This window comes from Dryobates pubescens, chromosome 2, assembly GCF_014839835.1.
Source record: "Dryobates pubescens isolate bDryPub1 chromosome 2, bDryPub1.pri, whole genome shotgun sequence".
NCBI lineage: Eukaryota > Metazoa > Chordata > Aves > Piciformes > Picidae > Dryobates > Dryobates pubescens.
Genome location: NC_071613.1, coordinates 32647369 through 32669513, shown reverse-complemented (window position 1 = coordinate 32669513; position 22145 = coordinate 32647369). Strand labels below are relative to the sequence as shown.

Genomic DNA, 22145 nt, shown 5'->3' with positions numbered 1-22145 from the left:
TCTACTACAAACAATGAAACACCCAAACAGCTGAGGCAGTAAATACTCTTTTTTATGTCCTGAAAGATTATCGAACAATAACTTGACATTGTACTGACATATACCAACAGGGGTTCAAGATGTTTAGACAGCCCTGACCAAGCTGTACACTGCAGGTGGTCAAAAAATGTTGGCTACACACTTACATGAACTATGTCTCTCTGTTGTTTTAACTCATGAAATTGATCTCTTCCAGGGAACTTTTAAGAAAAAATGCTTCAGGATACCCCCCTCCCCCCCCCCCAGCCCTCTACAATACACTGTTTTGATACATGAAGTGGTGATTTTATCCAGAACTCCCTCAGACATTTGTTAGCATTTCACATATCCCAGGACTCTTCCCAAATTATTCTCCTCTTCTTCTCATAGTCACATCTAAACAGAAATCATCATGACAAAACCAAGAATATCACATACTGCTCTATTTTCAAATCCTGAAATCAGGTCAATGAATTACTGCACGTATAGAAGATGTATTTCCCAGCAAGTATATTTATATAGTATGAAAAATACCCTAACATTTATACCTAATTTACAAATATTCCAACATTACAGAAATGATGCTGTTGGCTTCATGTAGGAAATGCTAGTTACAGAGATTGGAAAATGAACAGCAATATGTAATTGAGCCCTTGTTAAAGGTATTCATCAAAAAATGGAGACATTCTTATTTGCACCTGTCCGCTCTACTATCTGTTTTTTTTCCTCTCTCTGCTTCTGCTTCTACTGCGTCTGCTCCTTACTCTGCATTCCACTTTACTGCACTTGTCCCCATAGCTCTCTCTACATTTCTTCTTCTCTCTGTGCACATCTGTGCTGGGGCTTCTGGTTTCATTTTTCCCATGCTGCTCTTCACCAGGGCTTTGACTCAGACTTTTTCTTCTTCGCCTTTGCCTGGAACTGCTGTGACTTGTGCAAGGGCTTCTCCTGCTCCTCTCATCCATGCTTTGGCTTCTACTATCCCTCTCCTTTCTTTCAGTCTCTCTCTTGATGGTGCTATGGTGTGTGCTTTTGGACTTTCTTTCCCCCTCACAGGAGCTCCGTTTGTTGTTCTCTGCAGAACTATCTTGCTTTAAAAGTCTGTACTGCTCCCTATCTTTGTCCTTGTTACTGTGACTACTGGAGAGATCTTCATAAAGTTTTCCCTTCCTCATCTTTGCCTTTCCTTCTGAATCGCTGCTGCTGCTAGCCTCTGAAAACTTGTCTTTTTTTCTTTTCTTAGAATACATCTTCTTTTGTGCTGCTTTATCTCTGCTGTCAGTCTCGCTATCACTGCTGCTTACTGAAGTCTCACTGGAGGATGAGGAAGAGGATCTCATCTTATGTTTCTTGTGTTTACTTTTGCTTTTTTTCTTTTGCTGCTTTTTCTTCTTTTTGTCTTTCTTTTTCTTTTTCTTCTCCAGACGATCCAACTTCCTTTTATTTTCAAAACAGAAGAGCAGCACAAACAGACGTGTTAGGACATTTTAAATTACAGTAATTGTCTTTTAAAGTTCACTACTTCTGAAGAACTACACAGTCAATACACTATTTTCCATAAAAACATCTTCAGCAAAGGATTACTTTTAAACTTCTAACTTGACTTTAACCATAATAAGAATCCTCCTGTAATCCACAGCTGCTCCCTCAAAACAGGAAGAACATTATTTTTTACTTCATTAGTATTAAACAATGTAAGTAAGGTATGTCAAACTTGACCTTGTAACTAGAAATAAATACACTCAGTAGTGTTTTTGTTTCCTTGCCAGCCTGCTCTGGAGACCTTGGAAAACTCTTTGCTGCTTTTGTTTGTAGTTTTTTTTAAGAGATTTTCGAAAATGAAAAGAAGCAATTAGCATGAGTTTTCTATTAACGATAGAAACAGACTCTAAAGCCTATGTCTCCAAGTTCTTTAGGCAAATATTACAGATATTTTCAATAACCTCTTCTGTCACATCTAGAAATTTACATTTTCTAGGCATAAATACAATACCACATCACGCACATGCATCCACTGATGTTTGACTGCTTTCACCTAGCTTTTATTTTGCTTTCTGTTTATTCTCAAAACATCAATGACTGAATAGTGAAACTACTTTCAGTGCATTAAAAAGAAAACTGATAAAAAAAAGACCAATAAAGTCTAAAGGACCCAAATATTTACTGAACTTCCAACTTTTGAAACATAAATAATTGTAATTTCCTTGTGCTGGGCCAGCAGAAGTTCAAACAAAACACTGTTTTACATTACTGATACTACATACATTTTCCTTTCTTAAAAGGAATACAAAATATGCCAACTCTTCAGAGAATTATTTATGCAAATACCTAAGTACCTACCTACTCATGTACCTGGCTTAGCCATTCACCTTTGTCCCCTCTTTCCACTCCTCATACACAGAAAGCCTTTTAACCAAAAAAGGCCATTTAAACTAGAGACACCTGGATAGGATCTACCAGGCAGTAGTTAATATTTTGCATTTTAAACATTTTCAGGTTATTTAAAGATCACATTGCAAATTAACAGAGGGGGAAAAAAAGTAAGCCACTTGACATGTGAAACTAGTAGGACAGAAACAAGGAATGAAAACCTGATTAACTTTGTATTAGAACTCCAAACCCAGTAGTTTTGGGGAGGTTCCTTTGCTGGAGCAGCAAACTGTAAAACTTGGATACAAAAGCAGTACGGAGCTGGGTCAACCTCTGCCCTAGGGTGCAAACTCAGGATCAGTTTAGCTGCACCAGAGAAGGTAATAAACTTTGCCCAGTTGTAAACCAGTAAGCAACAACATGGAATTTTTAATCCTGGGAAAAGATAGTAAACTACTAATGGACAGCATCTGCAGTGAGGCAATGATTTCTTATTTGAATATTCCAGCTATGAGCCCCAGTGCAAAGGCATCACAACTAGATTATAATGGTCAGACTAAAACAAAACAACCCAATTAGAAACACATGCTGTATAGTGCTATTTGTGGAGAAGTATGTGTCAAAAATGAGATGGTTTTCTTCTGTGCTAATGGAGCTAAGTTCTTCAATGGTATAGCAGAGTTACAGGGACAATCATGGAGTTGGAATTACTTGCAACGCAGGTGTCTTTCACTGGGTACCACACTTACCTTAGAAGTTTCTGTTTTTGTTTAGTTGACAGTGATTTTAAAAATTCAACTTCTGGGTCGTCATCTCCTTCACTTGCAACAAATTCCTAGCAAAATGTGGGTAAGACATTAAATTCTTATATAAAATCTTCTCATTCAGATTTCTGTATTAAAAGTGATGCCTCTATGTACCTTACATTTGCACAGACACAAATATATTTGTATTACTAAGTCAGCCTGAGACTTTGGAAAGAGCAGCAAACTTGCTAAAAAGTGAACATTTCCCCCCACCCCCTGCCCGCCTTTTGTCTCAAAGCTGAGTAGGCGTTAGAATGTGGGGGTTATACAACCAGAGTTATTAGTAATACAAGAAAAAAAAAATCACTGCTAGGGACAGAAACATTTCTGAAATAGTTAACAAAAACCAGCCAATTTTGCAGTGAGCCCACATGATTCCCCAGGATAAGTCACTCCATTGTTATCATGCTTGGATGAATAGGTAAGATGCTAGTCCTGCTCAAACCCAGAGTAATTTAAGCAAATTACTTTTCTGTCTCGGTTTAGTCATTAGGAAAATGGGTATTAACACATCTACTTCACCGTTGTGTTATTAGTCTTTAAATGTTCATAAAGTGTTCCAGCAATGCAAAATACAGCAATCACATAATCTACATACAGTAACGCAATCAGCAAAGCATAGCTACTTTGAAGACCCTGAATTCTTCAAATTATGTGCATCTGGTACACTACAGTTCTCCACTGTGATCTTTTTAATTTCAGCCACACTCAGGAGGGTAAAGAAGAAATAAAATTAGAAAGTTCTTCCCAGAAACCCCGACCACACCTAACATAAACCAAACACACGGCGGTTCATTCAACAGTGCCCATACGCCGTGTTTTTCTGGGGTGCACAGCTCTTTTAAACGCAAAGATGCATCCATCTATGGAGGTGCAATGAACTTATTTACTCAGGGTTTCTCTGTCTGAGGGCTGTCATCCCCTCTCTACTAATGGTTTGATTATCCTGCCATACAAACAAAGGTTATTTCACGGTGGCTCACTCAAGGAGTTTTTCACTTCACGTATTTATGAAACGTACCCTGCGCAGTCTAAGTAAAGACAATTAAACATTTGAACTCCCAGAAATAATAAATGTAACAATAGTTAATCAAGTATAAAAATCTTCAGATACAGCATTCCTGGCAACAATTATTTGTGCACGCTTCCTCAAATTTCATCCAAAGGCTAGCACTGCATCAGAGGCATATGGAAAAAAAACCCCTGACCGTCCCCTTTATGAAAATTCAATTTCTAGTCACCCAGAGGAGGGATTTAATTTATTTTATGTGGTTTTAAAAGAAGCAATTTACGATTCACCATTCTGACTAAAACAAAGCTGGAAAACACCAAGTTTTGGGGCATTTTTCTAGTGGTAGAGCTATTCGGCTTTCCTATGGATATGCATATTTGAAAACATTAAGTAGCAATTCACAAGCAATCACATTTAGATTTATAGACATTTTCAGCTTACTGGTAAAAAGATCATTACCTGTGATGGATCATTTGCGGTCAAGTTTCTCCCCAGTACATTTTGTTTCAGTGCAAACCCACTGTTTCTCATCTCCGCTATTAGCTCCGAGGGGTGCATTGATGGCCCTGTTCACAAAAATCACAGTTTGAATGTATCATTTATATCTCTCTACCTTTTTTGGACTCCACAGTAGGAATTCAGCTGAAGCTTTGTTAAGTAAAATCACAGCTAAATCAACTCAATAATCTTCTGCTGAGCAAATAATCAGATATGATTTTCTAAAACAGCAGTCTGGAGATTCAGCATAGAAAATAATTGCATTTTTCTTTAAGTACAAGGGGATTCTCTTATGTAACTTTGTCATGTTGAAAACAATATATTTAGGTAAGTCTACCAATATATTTTTATTATACTAAGAAAAAAAAAAGCACAGGAAACCTAAAGAAAGCACATTAAATAAGACTTTCAGGTGCCTCCTCCTTCCTAAAATAAAGCCATTTTTCACATTTTGGAAACTAAACATAGACAGTAAACATTATTAGAAACTCAGTATATGTATGGAAAATAAATAAACAGAAAAAAAATGATCTGTGACCTTACTTATTTAGGGACCCCCACATATGCCAGGTCACTAGACTGTTACCTCCTGACTTCTGTTTTATCAGCTCAAAAAATGCACAATATATTGCATTAGAGTAGGTGCTTGGGATCAGGCACATGCTATCTTCCTTTGTCAACGTCTAACAAGGAGCAGAGCACAGGATGCAGTTTGGATCATTCAGAGCTGACTGCATAATTTATAAACCCTCTTTTGATTTAATTGAATACTTGTGATCATCAAACCCTCATATACTTGTCTGATTAGATACTTTTTCTTTACCCTAAATATACATTCTTTTTAGGTCACTTTCAGTACATTTCCTTACCAGTTCATTCACTAACTTTACTGTCCATGAATTAGCACTGCTATATAAGGCAAATCTAGAGTTAGAAGAAGGTAAATTAGAGCATGGAGCACACAATTACTATTACTGCAGAAAAGTTAAGTGTAAATTATAAGATTAACCAGTTTTATGAAACATACTGATTCTGCTTTGTGATTTCAAGAGTTTTTTAGTTGTGGAGGTGGACAAAACTCATACATTTTTAACACAGAAAACTATGGAAAGTAAAGAAGATTTTTACTATGGAAAATAAAATAGCACTTTCTCAAAGGAAGATGTAACTTCAACATTTTCCTGATTTATCTGTAATGCACTGCTTACAGAAACAAGACCATATGTAAAGCAGGAAGGAATAAGATAAAACTTTGAGAATGCTTGAAAGAGCCCTTGCATTACTGACTTTTTCACAAGTTCCTTGTTTTGCCAGGCGAAAAGAATTTCCTAGAATGATACCTTTTAGTATTTCCTTAAGTTTACATTTCTTATAAGTAAGAGGTTATCCCCCCCACCCTTATTTTTACTTAAAGTGGCTTTTATATGTTACAGTGCATTTGTAAGCTCACTGATAGTTAATGGATGTCAATGGGTTCCAGTGTCTGTATTTTCACCTATTTCAAATTTAAAACCCTTCTCTGCTTGCCCAAATCTATTCTGCTGGAATAGAAACCAACGCTAGAAAGAAACCTGACAAGAGAATTTGGTACCAGCTAAAGTCTTGATTTGAAAAGGCCATACAAACAAGCCACATAGTTCCATCAAATGTTAAACCTAATCAAGCCCTGTATGAGGAAGCTGAATGGAGACAATGTGCAGAATTATGAAAAACAATTTCATCACACCAAAGAAGCAAAAAAATGTGGCCAGGTTGAAGCTTGGAGTCCCTGTTACTCATAGGCAGGAAGAACCAATGCTCAACAATGTAACTGAACTAATTTGGCAGCTATCCCCCTTCCATGTCTCAGCATTGCACACATTTTGATGCATATTAGATACCTAATAGCTCCTACTAGCATGATTACATAAATAGAGGAATACAATGTAAATAAAGGAGATCTGCAAAAAGACAAAGGCAAAAATCTTAAGTTTGTGGTTCCACACGAGGATTACAGGCAGAATAGAGACCAGAGAGGCCTTCAAAAGCACAGTTCAAAATTACTTTCTAGATACAAACCTTTCAGGCAACGATGTAAGCAAAATAACATCCTCTTTTGCGTAAGAATATAATGACTGCACAGTACTATTGATTTTTGTACACTCGTGCCCAATGGAGGTCAGTTGTGCTGTTTACACACAGATTTAGGAAGGATGTTGACTTGCTGGAGCGAGTCCAGAGAAGGGCAACGAAGTTGGTGAGGGGTTTGGAACACAAGCCCTATGAGGAGAGACTGAGGGAGCTGGGGTTGCTTAGCCTGGAGGGAAGGAGACTCAAGGGTGACCTTATTGCTCCCTACAACTACTTGAAGGGAGGTTGTAGACAGGCGGAGGTTGGTCTCTTCTCCCAGGCAGCCAGTACCAGAACAAGAGGACACAGTCTCAGGCTGCACCAGGGGTGGTTTAGGTTGGATGTTAGGAAGAAGTTCTGTACAGAGACAGTGATTGCCCATTGGAATGGGCTGCCTGGGGAGGTGGTGGAGTTATGATCATTGGAGGTGTTCAGGAGGAGACTTGATAGGGTGCTTGGTGCCATGGTCTAGTTGTTTAGGTGGGTTGGATTGGTTGATGAGTTGGACGCAATGATCTTGAAGGTCTCTTCCAACCTGATCTATTCTATTCTTATTATCTATACAAGTGAACAAGAGATCTGTCAGAGTGGCTGCTCAAGCTGGGATCTAACACACAAATTTTTGAGTTAGCTTCTGTATGCTTTTTGGAGGTGAAATCACAAACCAAAAAAACCCCAAGGTAAACTTGTAAGGAAAGCAAGCCAGGCTAAAAACAAATTTATGTGGCTTCTATATTCTTAATGACATCAAGGAGACATTTATAGCTCCATCTGCAGTATTTTTTTGCAATGTGGTATTACCATGACAAGAACAGTTAACAAATCACTGCTATTCCTGTTATATGGATATATACAAGCTACATCAAATGCACCCACAGAACCTTGAGAATCTTTAATGAAATAGAATCATAGAATCAATAAGGTTGGAAGAGACCTCAAAGATCATCAAGTCCAACCTGTCACCCAAGACCTCATGACTACTAAACCATGGCACCAAGTGCCACGTCCAATCCCCTCTTGAACACCTCCAGGGATGGTGACTCCACCACCTCCCTGGGCAGCACATTCCAACAGCTAACATATATTATTTCTGTTTTGTGTCTCTATAACTGTGGTGAGGGAAACAGTAACATAGGTTCAGCCTGATTTGTGAGGAGATGCAAGATCGCCACGAAGCTTTATTAGGTACATTATTTTTACTGTCATTAAAGGTTTTAGAAAAAAACAAGACACACACACCCCCCCAATCAATGAAAGTAGGATCAAAACACAGTTCTGCTTCACAACCCTTCTGGCAAACCACAGCCAGGTACGACACAAGCATGCTGTCCTCTACAGTTGATTATGGAGGACTCTCTTGCAGCGTTTGATCTTTACGGTTTTAAAAGCATCAGCATTTTTGAGAGGATGCCACAGGTGAACTTGCTCTTGTTTTTTTTCTGAAGTGCTGATGCCTCTGCTCTGCCTCTGAACTTCTGCTGCTCAGTGATAGCAAGACTGTATCATCACCTTTGTTCAGGTACCGATGCCAAACCACAGTTAGCAGTATCTGATCTAGGCAGTCTAAATTGACTGTTTTCTATCTGGTTACAGGACCAAGCTGAGGAGTTAAATTAAGACATTATATTTAACAATGTCTGCACAGCCTAATAGCAAATGTCTATTACCATCTACTTTCTGCAACACAACAAGGAGAGTCTAGAAAATATTTATTCTCATAACTGAATTCCTTTGCTTGGAATCAAAGGAATCAAAATCTTGGTGACTTTCTTTTCCCATACATGCCTCAATAGACTGCTTTTGATTTATACTTTAGTACTAAACTGAGGTTTGACAAACACAGCTTCTCAGAATTGTCCTTGGCTTCCTGTCTATGAGCTAAAGCTTTATCTTGGAGGTATCAGTATGGCAGCTGGTAGAGAGCCTCTTCCTTTGTTTGGTGTTAACTGATTGTGGAGTCCTATTTGTTGGAGACATGACTATGCCCAGAGGACTGATCAAACTTGGTTCACCTGATAAGCCAAAGAGGTAAATTTTTTCAGCCTGTCTTTGGTTTATGACCACAACTAGGTCATCACTTGTATACCTGTTAACTATACTTTTTCTGGTTAGCCATAAACTGTCAAAGAGATGTTTCGAGTGAGCTGAGAGCCTCTCAACGGGCTAAAAATCTGGAGAGCTGACGTTAGCTAAGTATTCTCAACAGCATTCATTGACTTGTAAAAAAATCACTCCTATGTAAGGTACAAACCCCCCTTTTGTCTACTATGAAAAACAATATCCTCAATGTATTAATTCCTTATGGACTTGTGAGACAGTTTAAGAAGCTACCTGTGTGATCTCATGCAAGTGAGAACATCTAGATGACACTATGTCGTGAGCTGACAGAATGTTAGATACAGGAATCCTGTAAAAATAGCTGATTGCTACAACTTCTGACAACTAGTCTCTCAGCATTCTGCCATCAGCAAAGTGTGTTTGAAACAAGTCAAACACAGTACCTTGCTATTTTTGAATATAATTGTCAAGCTTATTTTCTGGAATTTATATTTTAATAGGGTAAAAAAGAAAAGAAAAAACCCTTTAAAACCTTTCCAGATGACATTTGTTTAAAACAAAAAGATTTACCTGCTTTAATTCATAGTCTCAGAAAAGGTTTTTACCATATAGTGGAATTAATTGCATGCCAATACCATGCTTTTTAAAACTGTCAACTTGCTAAGTTTTCTACAGGTACCCAAAATGATATTAAGGGCTTGCACAAAAGAGGCCCCATAGTTAAAGACCCCTCAAAGGATTTAAAAAATATTTGTAATTCTTAAGCAACAGTGTTGTCAAGCAAATAGATGACAGTGTTTTCCTGCTTTTTACTTCCCACAGAAGTTCTTGCTGCACTAATTCTCTCTGTTATCTTCTGTTTAAGATACCACTTAAGGAAAAAAAATCTAGACAACTCTGTTGACTCAAAGAGGGCACAAAATCTGGAAACTTGAACCCCTCAGTGAGGTGTAAAAAGAAGGATTTTAGTCTCACAAACCACAACCTGAGTGCAGCCTTTGCTCGACAGTTGTTGGTGCATCTTTGTAATACTTGTACCACTAAATAAACAGAAGATTTGTAAATAGATTTTTTCTGAAGCCTATACTCAACTGCAGAAGGATATCATACTGGAATTTCTACAAAGTACTTTTTTCCCCCCCCAGTAACAAAGCACACACCCATTTCTTGTCACACTTAACTGAGATCAATTTAACAGATTCAGTTCTGTCTCTATAAAAATCCAGGGGAGGAAACACAATTCAGAATTTCAATTACTTAAATACTTAACTTACAGCAAGTTCTCCCACTCTGCATCACTACCCCCACCCCCATCCCAGAAGCAAGAGAAACCTATAGCTGCAATTAATTTTCAATTCTCTCTCTACCTCTCTTGAAGCTACAAATGCAGAGTGTACGTAACATTGTTGCTGCCAGAATATTTCCTCCAAGAGGCACGGGCACAGGACTCCTCTTAAGAGAACAATGCCCACTGTAGCACACCATCTAGCAGGCCTCCATTAAAATGTCAAACCCATTTTTCAAATTACCCAATATTAGAGAACAGAATGCTAAAACCTTTTTCACAACGACTGTGATTAAATACTTTTGTCTGCAACAGTTCCAGCGGCAGTAAGGACAGACCATAATGTTATGATTGCCAGTATCACCAAAATGATTAGTTTTACTTCTCTCTCCTCATGTTGACTGTCTTGACAGGATCTGCACAATTTATTGATAAAAGCCTTCACTACAGTCACCCATTCAGATCAGCAAACTGAATGATTCTTTGCAATCAATTAAGTTTTACATAGATTTTTATGGTGGAATACATATGAGAAGCAAAGAGATGAGAAGCTGTAAGAGTGTAACCACCATTCCTACCTGTGACAAGGGAAATGACAACAGCCAGTTGTACTTAGGTAGTGGCTGCAGTTATGTATTTTCATGAAATCACAGAATGATTGTATTGTTTTGTTTGGAAACAAACTATAGGAAGCCATATTTATTGCTTAAATGGCAAGCACAAGACTTCTAATAGGAAGCTGTATTTTATGCACTCACATCAAATACAGAGGCTTCTGAAACAAAAAAAGAGGATTATTCTAAAATGTGTCAGTTCTTAAACTATATGAAGATTTACTTAAGGTTCCTACTGTCCACAATCAAAGGTATCAGCTACAGATCATAGAGGAAAGTTTCACACACTGTTTCTGTAGATGACCATTTATACAAATATTCAGCAAGGTATAGACAGAAAGTAGGAGATACAGAGATCCTGTTTTGCTCCTCCATATGACTGGCAATTTCAGTGTTTACTATGGAAAGGAGTTTCACCCAAAAGCTAGAGATCAGTTGAAGATGCTAAGTGATAAACTAATGGAAACCACAACCACAATAAGATTAGGTGCATGCAGGTGAAGAGAAAAGCACAAACTGTGAGCTGATAATGAATCTATAGAAGGCTACATTTGCATAGACAGACCGAGAGTTTCTTTATCGTCACAGACCATAAGGTATTAGATATATGTAGACAGAGAGACATACACATATGTTCCTCTGTTATATTTTTACCATTATGTATCTGAATGTTCCACAGCATGCATTTCCACCACCTTACATTACTGTCTTCTCAGTAATTTCACTGGACAGATCATATATGGAGCCACTTGGCTGTAAAACATTTAAAGCAGTCCACAGCAGAGGAGGATGCCCAGATCTTTCCTGGCTTTGGTTTCATAGACCAAGAACGTAAGAACCTGTTTTAATCTTACCATCCCACTTCTAACTACACCATTCACAAGATTTCCTCCTTATTTGAAACACTAGCCTTACTTCATAAGATAGCAATACCTTTCTTCCTAAGACAGTAACAGATTACTAGCAGGTTATTTGTTCTCAAAAAACCCATGGTAAAAGTCACAAGGTTTCATGGCTTTTTAGCAATTCTGTCCTCCAACCCTCAGCAAGCAAAATAAGATTGTTTTCAGGAAATTAAAAAAAAAGAAAAAAAGAAAAAAAAAGAAAAAGAGGAAGGAAAAAAAAAAAGGTGTTTAGCTTGTCCTAACTTTACCAGACCAAGAAAGGTGCAGGTAATTTTAAAGCAAAGTAACAATATTACTTCTAAACATTTTGCACAGAAAACCTGTTCTAATAAAGTTAAAGGCTTTTCAGGCTTCATTTAAAAAAACAACCAATCAACAGATGCTGCTGAGTAATAATAAAAAAAGGATTATAAAGAACAAGAAAACTTTTAGATGCAGTGACCTATTACACACATGCATATATACAGAGCAGCATGTAAACTCGGAACCATAGCTGGTATTTTCATCTCATCTGAACTTTGAAAGTTAGGATTTTATCAGTAAAAACCCCAAAACCTGTAAATCAGTTTAGCCCAAAGAAGCATTTTGATTGCCTAATTTATCTTTGAAAAGAAGTAAATCTTATAAGTTGGTCTCTGTAAGCCTCACAGCTGGAACATTCTAACGCTACTTTGCAGTTTCCAGTGATCAAAGTAAGTTACTTTATATCTAAAACTAAGAATTTCATAATGGAAATAATGCAACACCAGGGGGTGCAGTTATCATGAAATAATTACACTCCTGGGAGATTACAGGCAAGACCATACCCCAGGGGTGTGATTATCCCATGATAACCACATCCACTGAAATTGCCTTATTGCAAAAATAATCTCTATTCACTGGTGAGATATTATTCAATAGGCGCTTTTTAAATGGTAAGATTATTAGGTTTTTTTGGGGTATGAACTACCAGCTAGATTAGTAAAATGGCCCCAGAAGCAAAATAACCAAACCAACATGCCTAAGTTAAGGTACTGATTGCAATTATTTTGGTTTGCTGAAGCACTTCAGTGTATGTCAGCTCTAGAAAAGCAGCAGTTTTCTTCTCACAGAACACAGCTCTGTGCTACCGACATGCTTTTGCTTTGCAGCAGTTCCACCAGAGTAAACTGAAGTCCATAACCTGCCTTTGCACACATCATACTCAACATTGGGTCTAAAACAGCAACAGTCAGTCAGTTTATGTGCAAAGAGGAAGATTACAGTGTAGTCCTCACGTAAGATTCAAAGACAAGTACCCTTGTGCTGAAACAAGAGAATCACGACTTACAGAATTTAGGGGAAAGGAAAAGCCTGGATTGGTGGTTATTTTATAACGGGAAAAAAATAATAAAATGTAGGCAATCAAAAACTCTGCTTTTTCTTCACAGAGACACAGAGTAGGAACTTTAGAGAATAGAATAGAATAGAATAGAATAGAATAGAATAGAATAGAATAGAATAGAATAGAATAGAATAGAATAGAATAGACCAGACCAGACCAGGTTGGAAGAGACCTTCAAGATCACCGTGTCCAACCTACCATCCAACACCACCCAACCAACTAAACCATGCAACCAAGCACCCTGTCAAGTCTCAATGCAGCTAAATCAGATATAGCAGTTTCATTTTCATTTGTCTGAACTCAAACATTTCCTCTGAGGCTGAACAAAGAGAGCATAAATAAGACATTTTGGGTTGCTCTTTCTGAAGCACAAAAAAATTAGAACAAAACACAAACTGAACCTGTGTCAAGTGCTCTTGAAGTAGGCATCTGCAGTACTTTGGTTTTGGTTTTTTTTTCACTCAAATAAGGAGTCTATATTCCACTGAAACTCATCAATTTGGGCACTGAAAAAAAAAAAAGACACCTTGGACTTGCGTTAAATTGAAGCCACCATTCAACTAGGACCTTTGAAGGCCCAGTGTTTTGAAGGAAGAATAGGAATGATGAGGAAAGGCTGCTCTTGCTGATTTTAACTCAATAATTTGGTTATCCTAATAAAACATTTTTTTTTTACCCTCATTTCCTCTCAAAAGGTTCTTTTGAATAAGCAGAAAGATGAAAATGTGTGTCTGAGCTGCATACAGGGGTTAAACCACCGTTTCCACATTAATCAACTGTTTTGCAACAATCTGAGAGCAGTTACCCTTCTACAGCAGGGATTTGTAAAGACTTCAAAGTTGTTATATGATGGAATTCAGTCACGAGTCTGATAAGTATATAATAAACTTCTCCTGTAGTTCCTACACTTGTATGTTTCAGTCCTTTACAGCAGAGCAGTTGTACTTCTCTCAGGATAGAAACACATTCGAATAAATGCGTGGAGACAGCAGGGAACACAACAAAGTCATCTGTCTTCTTGTGTGCTAAGCGTGCTTCTCTAAAGCATAAGAAAACAAGGTACAGAAGGACAAAGCATGTTAAAAGCCTCCTACAGGGAAGCCAGACCACTTCTTAAAAGCTACTTCTTCAGAAATTAGCAATGACAATGTCTGTAGAGTATCAGATTCAGAACCATGAGGTCAATGGTTCACAAGCACTGATTGCATTACCAGCAAGGATACTTTACAGTGCATGGACTAGCTTCCTCCAGCACTGTGCTGATGCATGGTGTGCTCTGACAAAGCATTTCCAAAGCTTGAAGAATCCTAACCTAAATTTAGGTAGTGCAACTACCACGCACCGCCTAGAAAAAAATTGTTCAGTTCAGTTTGCAAGAAAAGGATGAAAGATCGTCTTTTGTTAGAATGAAAGGACTGAAAATTAAAGGAAATAAAGTTCTACCAAGAAAATAACTTTAAAGCAGAGTTCTCAAAGACTTTATAAAAAAATTTCAAAGATTTGCCTTTAAAAATAAAAGTTCCAAGTATTTCTAGCCTGTATTTGGTCCTGCTAATACAGTTAATTTCACAAACTGGAGTCTCATGTACTGCCTAACATTTTATTCTGGTTTCACCTTTACTCCTTATTACATCTGCAACTCTCAGATGGTACCCTGCCATGAGACAATATTTGCATTTTGATTTCCTGATATATAAACTGGGAACAAGCTTTCAAAGATGCATATATACTACATATAGAATTACTTCCTGACCCTTTGAAGTATTATCTGTTCTGATTAATTAGTCCAACATTTTCAACTCTTTGGGAGCTAGGCTGCAAACATTTTTACACATTCAGCTATTAAAACAAAAAGTAGAAAAAAAACACCCAAACACCACATTCTTGCTGTACACTGTAAGCAATCACTCACTATCACTGACATTCCTATTTTTTCAGGGTGTGTATTTTCTTCTGCATTTTAGGAACAGAAAGCTTCTGAAATTTTTTCTTGATGTTCAGACCAGAGAAGCTAACTGGTTTTGTAGTTTTTTTGTGCTACCATAATAAACTCTTTAGACTATTGACATGTCTGGGTGAGACAATTAGGTGGATTGAGAACAGGCTGAATAACAGAGCACAAAGGGTTGTGATCAACTGTGCAGGGTCTAGTTGGAGGCCTGTAGCTAGTGGTGTTCTCAGTGGGTCAGTAGTGGGTCCAGTCTTGTTCAATATCTTCATCAATGACCTGGATGAAGGGACAGAGTGTACTCTCTGCAAGTTTGCTGCTGATACTGAACTGGGAGGAGTGGCTGACACACCACAATGTGTATTGCCATTCAGTGAGACTTAACAGGCTGGAGAGTTGTGCAGAGGGGAACCTCATGAAGTTCAACAAAGGCAAGAGTAGAATCCTACATCTGGGGAATAATAACCCCCTACACCAGTACAGGCTAGGGGCTGATCTACTGGCAAGCAGCTCTGCAGGGAAGAACCTGGAAGGCCTCATAGATAACAAGTTCACCACAAGCCAGCAATGTGCCTTCGTAGCCAAGGCAGTCATTGGTATTCTGAGGTAATTGGAAAGAAGAGCATGGCCAGCATGCTCTCTATTCTGCCCTGGTGAGGCCCCACCTGGAGTACTGTGTCTGTTTTTTTTACCGGTTTCCTAAGCATGAGGAGACACTTCTTTGCGACACATGGCAGGGGTGCGTGGGGGTGAGTGGGAAGCAATTCATGTGCGTTTCATTTTTTTTTTTTTAAACCTCATCATGAGATCATGACAGACAGAAAGGTTTCACAAGAAAGTGATATAATAAAAAGTCCCTGTCCCTTCCAAAGAAGTATATTCTGCAATTTTAGACAATTCAAATAAGAACGGTGTGCCAACTGCCATACCTGCAGGATTAGGATTTTAGTCTCGAAACGTAAAAGCAATTAGTTTAGGAGTGTATGCAATTACTGATAAAGAGAAGGGGGCAGAAGAAGAGCTTGAGGAGATGCATTATAAAGATCAGAAGAATGTAGATAGCAAGTCAGCATTAGGGTTAGTAACCAAGCATTTAGTAGAAGTGATGAGAGGCAGCAAAAAAGCAGTAAAGAGAAACAAGACATGATTCTGTGTTTGGGGGGTGTTAATTGGAACACGATAGAATGTCTTTTTAACGTGGCAGAGTCTTGTTAGAAAATGTAACAATACTGTTTTACCCTCAGTGTAGGTTCTTTTTACAGAACTGGAGATTTGTAGCACTGTAACAACGGGGTAGAACTCTCAGAAATGCAAAGATAATTACTCACTCTCATTCCAGAAAAGAGGACTGGTGTCAGGGTTTAGTTAAAAAAAAAAAAAAAAGGAAAAAAGTGTGAGGTAAGCTTTAACACAGCACAGGGATGAATTATGAGCCTTAAGAGAATCAGTGATTTCAATAACTTGCCTTCTCACTTAACTGTAGTTCTTCATTTACATACATGGAATTTCCATAAGTTGTCAAAGGAGTACAATTTAGCTTGCTATTAAATCAGATGAAGTTTTAGAAAAGTTGATGAAAGGATTGTATTCCTGAGGTTACAAAAAGCAGACAACCTCTTATCTGACGACCTAATTAATGATATTACCACTTCCTACAAGCCTTGTATTTGCTATTAAATCAAGAATTCAAAATTATGTTAAGCTTTACCTGCAGTGTTTTTACACAATTTCCTCGAAAAAAGCAGTATCATTACAGCTGACTATTTAAACCCAAGAGCAGTGTCTTACAAATTATATATACAAATCCTGATCTGTCACCCCACTCCTGCTCCTTGAGATCCTTCCTCAGCCTATAAAAAACAGCTACGCTCAGAATAGCACACTAAGTTCCAGAGCTGAAAGTGAGAGGGCACTGGCGCAGCCTGAGAACACCCAAGTACCTTCTTTCATGCAAAATTCACCATGTGTGGTTTAGGTTTACAAAGACCTTTTAGAAAGCTATCTGGATAACAGATGACTAGGGAATGCCCACAGCAGTCAAATGTTGCCTAAACCTAGACAGGTAGATCAGTTAGGTTTGAAACAACTAGTTAGTCTTACATCCACTCTGCACAGTGTCTGTATACACTGTTATGAAAAACAGGGAGCCCACTTTCAAGTGTTTGCAACCATGTAAGAATACTTCCCATTTTCACAGCCAAACACTCCTTAAATTTACACACATTTTGAACTGGGCAGAAGTGGGGGGGATTCTGCAGCACAAAAGTGTATCTGACATGCAAGAGCTACATAATATAAAATTCTACTACTGTCGAATGCTCCAATCATATCTTCTTCTACGGTAGGAACGAGGCAAAAAAAATGACTTAGCATTATAACCTTCTGAATAGAAAGGCTGAGAATGTCAATTATAGGATGGGTAATGCAATGGTATAATCATCAGTGCCTAAAAGCAGAGGAGTGTAAGTGACACTACTTCCTTTCAATGCGGTCTTCCAGCCCTCATCTCAAAGAAATGACATATCTAGGTGACCTAATTCTGAAAAGCGGGTTAAATATGTAATAAGACTAAGAACTGTTGCATAAAATAGATAACCTGAGGAAAGAGAGAAAAATCCCAGATGTTATCAAGTGTGCAACACAGCACACGATCTTGCAGCGCAGTACAGCAAGGCTGAAGATTCACCCATGTTACCAGGTGTTTCTTTAATGTGCCACAATTTAAAGAATCTTAAAAGTGTTACAAACTTGAGTCAAATTACAGAAAGCAAAATACTGTAGGTAAAAATTATCTGATTTGAACATTTATCTCCACTTCTTTAAAGCCTCATCTAACATTAACTGCTGTGTGACTTCAAGTAGCAGGAAAGCTAATGGAAGAAAACACCCCTGTAATTCATGATGCAACACAAAGACAGCTAAAAAGAACCCAGGAATTTGGAAATCTATGTTTAAACTGCTTGGCCACTTACAGAAGCACAGTACATATATAAAAAATCCAAACCTCTCCTCCTTTACCAAGTGATTAACAAAGATACACTGGTACATTCTAGCTTTTCTAAGCAGTCTGCCTGAATCTGAACTGGAAGTCTTTGAGAACCCTTTTTTGTTTCTTTTGGTGACAAAAATGTTGCCATTCTGATATAAACAATCTTATTGCAGCTTCTCATTTTTTGCCACAGATAGAATTAAAGCAACAGTCATTATGGAATCTCTTTTAAATGTGTTACTAATTAGAAAATTAGGTTCCTGTCATTTGAAATCATCAACTTGAAATTGCAGATCCTACATTTGGATTAAAGAATAATTCTCCCCATTTCATCAACTCTTTCATCTATGTGATAAACTTAAACCTTCTAAAACTAAGTGCGAGGGGCTCCCTCAAAATATCTAACCGGAACCTTTACAATATATTCACTGCCTACCTGATCCATCACTGGAGACTGAACTAGCATTAATTCCAGACAGGCCGAACAAGGGACATTCTCGGTCGGTGTTGACATGGCCCCATTTGTGGCATTTAATGCATCTCACGTTCCGCACCTAAAATGGTAAAAAACAAATAAAAAAATTGACATAATTTAGTTAACAGTGCAGCTTAACATTTACAGAAATGTCTATGTTATTAGGCATAAGAGAAGCTCTTAAACTCACTGACAAACAGATGACAAAATAAAGAGAGTCCATGTGAATGTTCTGCAGTTAGAGAATATTTGAAATATACCAAAGACATCCACAGAGTGAAATTTATGTAACTTGCCTGGATACCAAATGGCTGATCCCTGATATTCATATCATCCTTAGCATACCTGTTACACAAACACAAAAGAAAACAAATACTCATTCACTACTAAAAGAAACCCAACATCACCATACATCAAAGTACTTTTTATTATAAAGTATGTATCCATTTCAGAAACACACTTCCAGTAAACATTAGTTTTGATGTGTTTCCAAAAAAGATCAAGGAAACGGTTCCAGTTTTACAGGTTTTAACTGCCAGGACATGACAGGAGTAGATACAAGTGACCCGCTCTAAAAGAAAACAGGAGCAAAACAAACAAAAAAAACCACAAAACAAACAAACAAACAAAAAAACACAACAGAAAATTATATAAAAGGTAATCAAGAAGGAACAAAATAAAATATTTGTCTAAAATCCAGATATCTTACTTCTCTCGAGGGGCGACTTTTTGCCATTCAAATTTGTATTCAGTCTCTCCGTCTTGCTAGAGAACAGAAAGCACGTTAGGTTTGATTTTGTTTTTTTCTATAATACATGTTATATAAGAAGAAAACAAAGAAATGATGTAATGAAATACCTCTTTAGTTTCCTCTGAATTTTGAGAAATCATGGAAAGAAAAGAAATAATACATTAATTACACATGTAAAATGCAGCTGATGTGTCTAACGCTGGAGACAAAACATTTTATGGTTTACATTGGATATGACAATACAAGTGAATTTATTTAAATAGAGGACACTTTATAATCAGCCTCCAGAATATGGTTACAAATTCTGTAAAACCAGAGTAATCTTTTAAAAATCTATTAATCTGATTGGGGGGGGGGGGGGGGGGGAGAAGTTGAAAGGTTTCTATGTAAGTAAAAATCACTAGTTTAAGGCAGCATTTTGCTCTAAGCTTAAGGGATTACTTTAAGACCATTTGAAGTTAAGTAATGGCAAAATTTGTCTACAAGAATGAGCCCACCCAAGCATTTCCAAGGGCTTTCTGGCAAATAGGAAAGATTCCTTTAAAAGAGAATGTTTCCTTTTAAAGGAAATATGTGTTCTTAGTTCCAGATTTCGCTAAAATTAAGTGACTGAGTATCCACCAGGTAATCACTAACTTCCTTTATGAATCTACTAAATACAGTCATAGACCCATTGAAGTCAGGTAACCCAGCACTTTTGACTAGAGGTTCCTAAGTATTTATTTCTAAAATGTCCACTAAGTTCCTGCTTTGGTATTTCCTATGCTTGACAAGCACCAAGCTGAATTATGGGCAGAATTCCTAAGCAAAACCGACACTGCTGTTTCTAAAAAGGAGAACCAGACCAAAATACAAGTTTGTGTAGTCCAAGTCATCACCTTGGCCAAGGCCTAGTGCTCCTCATCTGATAGCTTTATAATTGGCTAAAGAAATCTTTGGTCAAGGACAGACTTTCTGCTATCCATAGGAAAGATATTTCAACTGTTTTTCCCCTTCCCATTCAACTCTTAGTTAAAAACAACAAACCCAACCATTCTTGAAGATATTAAAGTTTTGCGAGATCCAAATTATTATATGCTATATATGTCTGCACGTGCCCACGGGAAGAACTAGAACTCATGCTTTTCAGCATTACCTCACTAGGAATGTATTATTTTAAAATAAACCCCATTTTGCTTATTTCTTCAGATGGTTTTTAGCTTTGCAGTACAGTCTGCTCACGACTGGGAAACCGTGGTACCTTTCTTTGCTCCAGGCGGGGCCTCATACATGAAATTAAGACCGTTCTTGACACGCTCATCACCCATAAGTAATCTAAACAAAAAGGACAGAGTTTAGGGCATCACACACAGAACAGTCACATTTGTACCATTTAAAAACAAAAGTGCAGCAGGAAATTGTTATAGTAACTGTCAATGTTTTCATTTCTTGAGTAAAAATATTTGACTACAAAAAACCCTCTGAGAGATCGATCAATACTTCTGCATGCTCCATGGTGTACCCCAAATCACACAACTGCAACGTAACTGATTCCACAGAATCATGAAACAGAGTTCTGTGTGATCTGAATCCATTGTTACACAAGTTACCTGCTGTTCTGTGCAACGTATTTGCAAATGAATCGGAAGATACACTCAAGCCACTTTAAAGAATCTCCTTTTCCTCTGCTTAATCAGACAGCAATTTATGAGTCACTCTTCAACTCTGGCCCAAGTGAGACAGCATGTCAAGTAACTCACAATACCACATCCTTTATTGTCATGAAAACAAGAGACAGTAGGAAGAAGTGTGTGGTTTTATGCCAGTTCTCACCTATTATCGTAAGATTCCTGTTCTTTCAAATATTGTTGCATTAGTTCTTCTTGTTTCTTCTTATCGTATGATATTTTCTGTTCTGCCATCCATACCTAGTTAAAACATATAAGTTTCCATTTTAAATAAATACAGAAAATACTTAACTTGCTTAATCTATTAAGAATACAAAACAATGGAAAATTCCCATTTTAATCATGCAAAACACAGTATTTCTGTACAGCATTTCAACAAATGAACTCCAAACAAGCAGTAATTTTGGTAAGCCACAACTCCAACAACATTTGAGAACTGACAAAACCTAAGAAAGTTTACTAGTTCAAAGGGAAAAGTTGGCTCAGAAAACACCCTCGTTGTGCCACTTTCTTCACAGCAATACTTCCTCACTTAAGGTTCATCAGACCAGGTTCTCTTGGGAACTCCTGAAAGAATAAGCGCTCTGCTCTCTGAAGAAGAGAGCCCTGGAACCAGGTCAAGCAGGTATGAAATATTGGGAGAACATGAGCACACCGTGACAGGTGAGTGTTTACCAGGACAGCATACGGCACCTATTTATCCAGGGAACCAGGTGTTGGAAAGCTGGAGGCAGGAAAAGGCACTAGTTATGCAGACCTGCGAGCAAGTAAGCTTGAAGCTCCAAGTATGTATTAACTTTTTTTCCTGCCTCTTCCTTCCCCCTTGCCCCAAGGCCGGTGCCACTATAGGAAGGCCGATATGCCCTTATTCACACCGTTGCAATGCCAGGAGCACACCATTCCCCATGGGATACTGACCGGCCATGTCCCAGCCTTCCAAGCCCTCTCTGTGCGCGGCTGATGCGGCCTGGCTGGCCAAGCGACCCCCCGCCCGACGCGGCGGCGGCACCCTGCCCCAGCCCAGCCGCCTAGCAAGGGCCCCACAGGCTCCCCCCACCAGCCCCGAACCCTAGCTTCTCTCACTTTTTTGATGTTGGACTTGGAGGCGGGATGGAAATCTTTCTTGCACATGAAGTTGGCGAACGACTTCCCCATGATGGCAACGAGAACACAAGCACCAACCCACAGCGCCGACACGAACCCCTAACCGGCTGCTCCTGCCGGGCCTTCCGGGTCGGCGGGAGGCCCTTCCTGCCGGGGCGCGGCCACGCAGCCGC

At 38.3% G+C, this 22145-nt stretch overlaps 1 protein-coding gene across 1 annotated transcript; it reads right to left on the bottom strand.

Moving 5' to 3' along the window:
- Nucleotides 1-282: 282 nt before the first annotated feature.
- Nucleotides 283-22101, bottom strand: CIR1 (corepressor interacting with RBPJ, CIR1). The gene is made up of 10 exons (XM_009906652.2): nucleotides 21952-22101; nucleotides 21014-21108; nucleotides 20442-20515; nucleotides 19309-19322; nucleotides 19160-19215; nucleotides 18747-18795; nucleotides 18412-18529; nucleotides 4666-4772; nucleotides 3138-3223; nucleotides 283-1455 (listed from the first exon to the last, which is right to left on the bottom strand). Exons 1-10 carry the CDS (start codon nucleotides 22021-22023, stop codon nucleotides 729-731), a joined length of 1398 nt encoding a protein of 465 aa, XP_009904954.2. The 5' UTR covers nucleotides 22024-22101; the 3' UTR covers nucleotides 283-728.
- Between the last annotated feature and the right edge of the window lie 44 nt (nucleotides 22102-22145).